The sequence below is a fragment of the Saprolegnia parasitica genome (genome assembly GCF_000151545.1).
Source record: "Saprolegnia parasitica CBS 223.65 unplaced genomic scaffold supercont2.135, whole genome shotgun sequence".
Lineage (NCBI taxonomy): Eukaryota > Oomycota > Saprolegniomycetes > Saprolegniales > Saprolegniaceae > Saprolegnia > Saprolegnia parasitica.
In genome coordinates, this window is record NW_012156529.1 from 17,762 (window position 1) to 19,687 (window position 1,926).

The window sequence follows — 1,926 nt, forward strand, 5'->3', positions numbered from 1 at the left end:
AAGACGCGGAGAACGTCGACGTGGCCACCTTCGGCCGCGGCTTCAGCAACTTCGCCGCGCCAGTGCTCATGCCACGGGCACTTGTACGCATCGAGGTACGACGCAATGTCGGCGCGGCCATGCTGGCTCGCCACCTTCCACGCGGTCGCTGGCCACGGCACGCCGTGTGCTCGGAGCGCCCGGACGACGCCGAGATGACCATGTTCGATGGCGCGCTCGATGGTTTGGAAGAAGCAGCCATCCGGGTACGCGTCGAGGAGGAACTTGACCGCGACGACGTTGCCCGACATGATGACGAGGTGCCACTCGACATAGTCGACGGGCAGCTTGTCGCAAAAGTGCCGAATGACGTCGAGATGGCCGTAGTAGAGGCCATAGTAGAAGAGTTCGAGAGCGATGCTGAATGGCATGCGCTTGAGACCGCGCGCACCATGGACTTTGAACCACGCGGGAAAGATGTCGTGGATCGGCGCCAGCGCGGGCGGCAGCGTTGCAAGGACGTCGGCGTTGTCCCAGACGAGGGATCGAAGCGCGTGCAAGAGCGTATGGGTATCGTATGGCACGCCGAGTTGGAAGGACATGATTTCACGCAGGAGGTCCGTCGAGTGCCACACACACTGCATCCTACCGAATGAAGCCGCCGTCGACAAGGAGGGTGCAATTGGTGCTACAGAAAGGCGGCGTGTCGATGGGACGCGCAGGTGCTCGGATTGAAAAGCGTGGCGCTTCAAGCTTGTTCGGTCGGTCGCCCACGCTACGCACGCTTCCTGTCGCCGCACGCAGCTGTCGAAAATTCCTGTTTCCCGCATGTGATTGGCCAAAATTGAAACGCTCCATGACGTGGCAGCGCGTCTTTGCAGCCTGCAGCCACCGCCACATCGCTTGCGTTGACGTCAAGTCGCCCACGCGTCGTGATGGCTGTCTCGATGCATTCCGCGTGCGATGCACATGGGCAAAAACTCGAGGGTGCATGCGCACGACAAGTACAGAGTGTGCATGCATCGGAAGATCAAACCGATGCCCAAAGCGACGACAGCGATCGGGGCAGGCGCACGCTTTCTACACAACGTGTGCTCGCATCGAAAACCTGTCGTCTCCCGCGGAGAAGGCCAGCAACGGAGTCCGCTTCGTATGGTGGTGTCTTGCAGCGACACGAAGTGAACCTGCGACGTGTCTTTGCTGCAATATCGTGTCAAGTATCCCGTGACCGTATCCATGCTCCGATGCGTGCTACTGTACCCACACCGCGTTGACACTTGCGCATCAAATCCCATCCCATTCCCCACGCACTCCTTTCCGAGGCATATTGCAGCCATGTTTGCTGGACGGTGTTTTACAAGAGGCGACATCAAAAGACCCACAAGTGCAATCGGAGGAAGAATGTTCTGCCTCTTTCTTGCGTTCAAAATTGTTGTCGGCTCTATGGTGCGAGTAAAGGCGGTCGTGCACGGCGGGTCGTTCGACGAAGTCACACGCCTTCACGACAGCGTGTGTGCCTCGACGATAGCGCACATTCGAGTTACTTGCACTAGAGGTGCGTCTGCGCGATCCTTGCATCCAACGCGATACAGGCGCGGCCACTGACATGGGTCACTGATGCCGTTTACTTTGTGTTACACTCTGGTCCGTTTGAGGCGCTGGAGTATCGGCACTCGCGGCGTTACATTCTTATGCTTTTGAACGAAGACCCGACGGATGCGGAAAACATAGGCGTGGAAAGCCGTCAACAGTTGAATCTAGCATCAGATCCCGTCCGTGAGCCAAGGCCATTCATGTCCTTGGTGCCCTTGGTGCTGCCTTTTACATTTTCGATGAGATGCGAAGTATCCACTTCAACATGATAGGGACTGCAATACAGACACATTTGACGGCAGGCTGTGTATCTAGATGGATTTAAATACGTTTTCACCCTGGAAACAATTTGCC

At 57.2% G+C, this 1,926-nt stretch overlaps 1 protein-coding gene across 1 annotated transcript in view; it reads right to left on the reverse strand.

The window, feature by feature from the left end:
* SPRG_22343 (hypothetical protein) overlaps positions 1-623 on the reverse strand; it is a gene marked incomplete at both ends in the record, with an annotated part of 1,357 nt that extends 734 nt beyond the window's left edge. Inside the window, one exon of the mRNA XM_012353791.1 lies at positions 6-623. Coding sequence (XP_012209181.1) covers positions 6-623 — 618 coding nt within the window. The remainder of the gene's footprint in view (positions 1-5) is intronic.
* Positions 624-1,926: the final 1,303 nt, after the last annotated feature.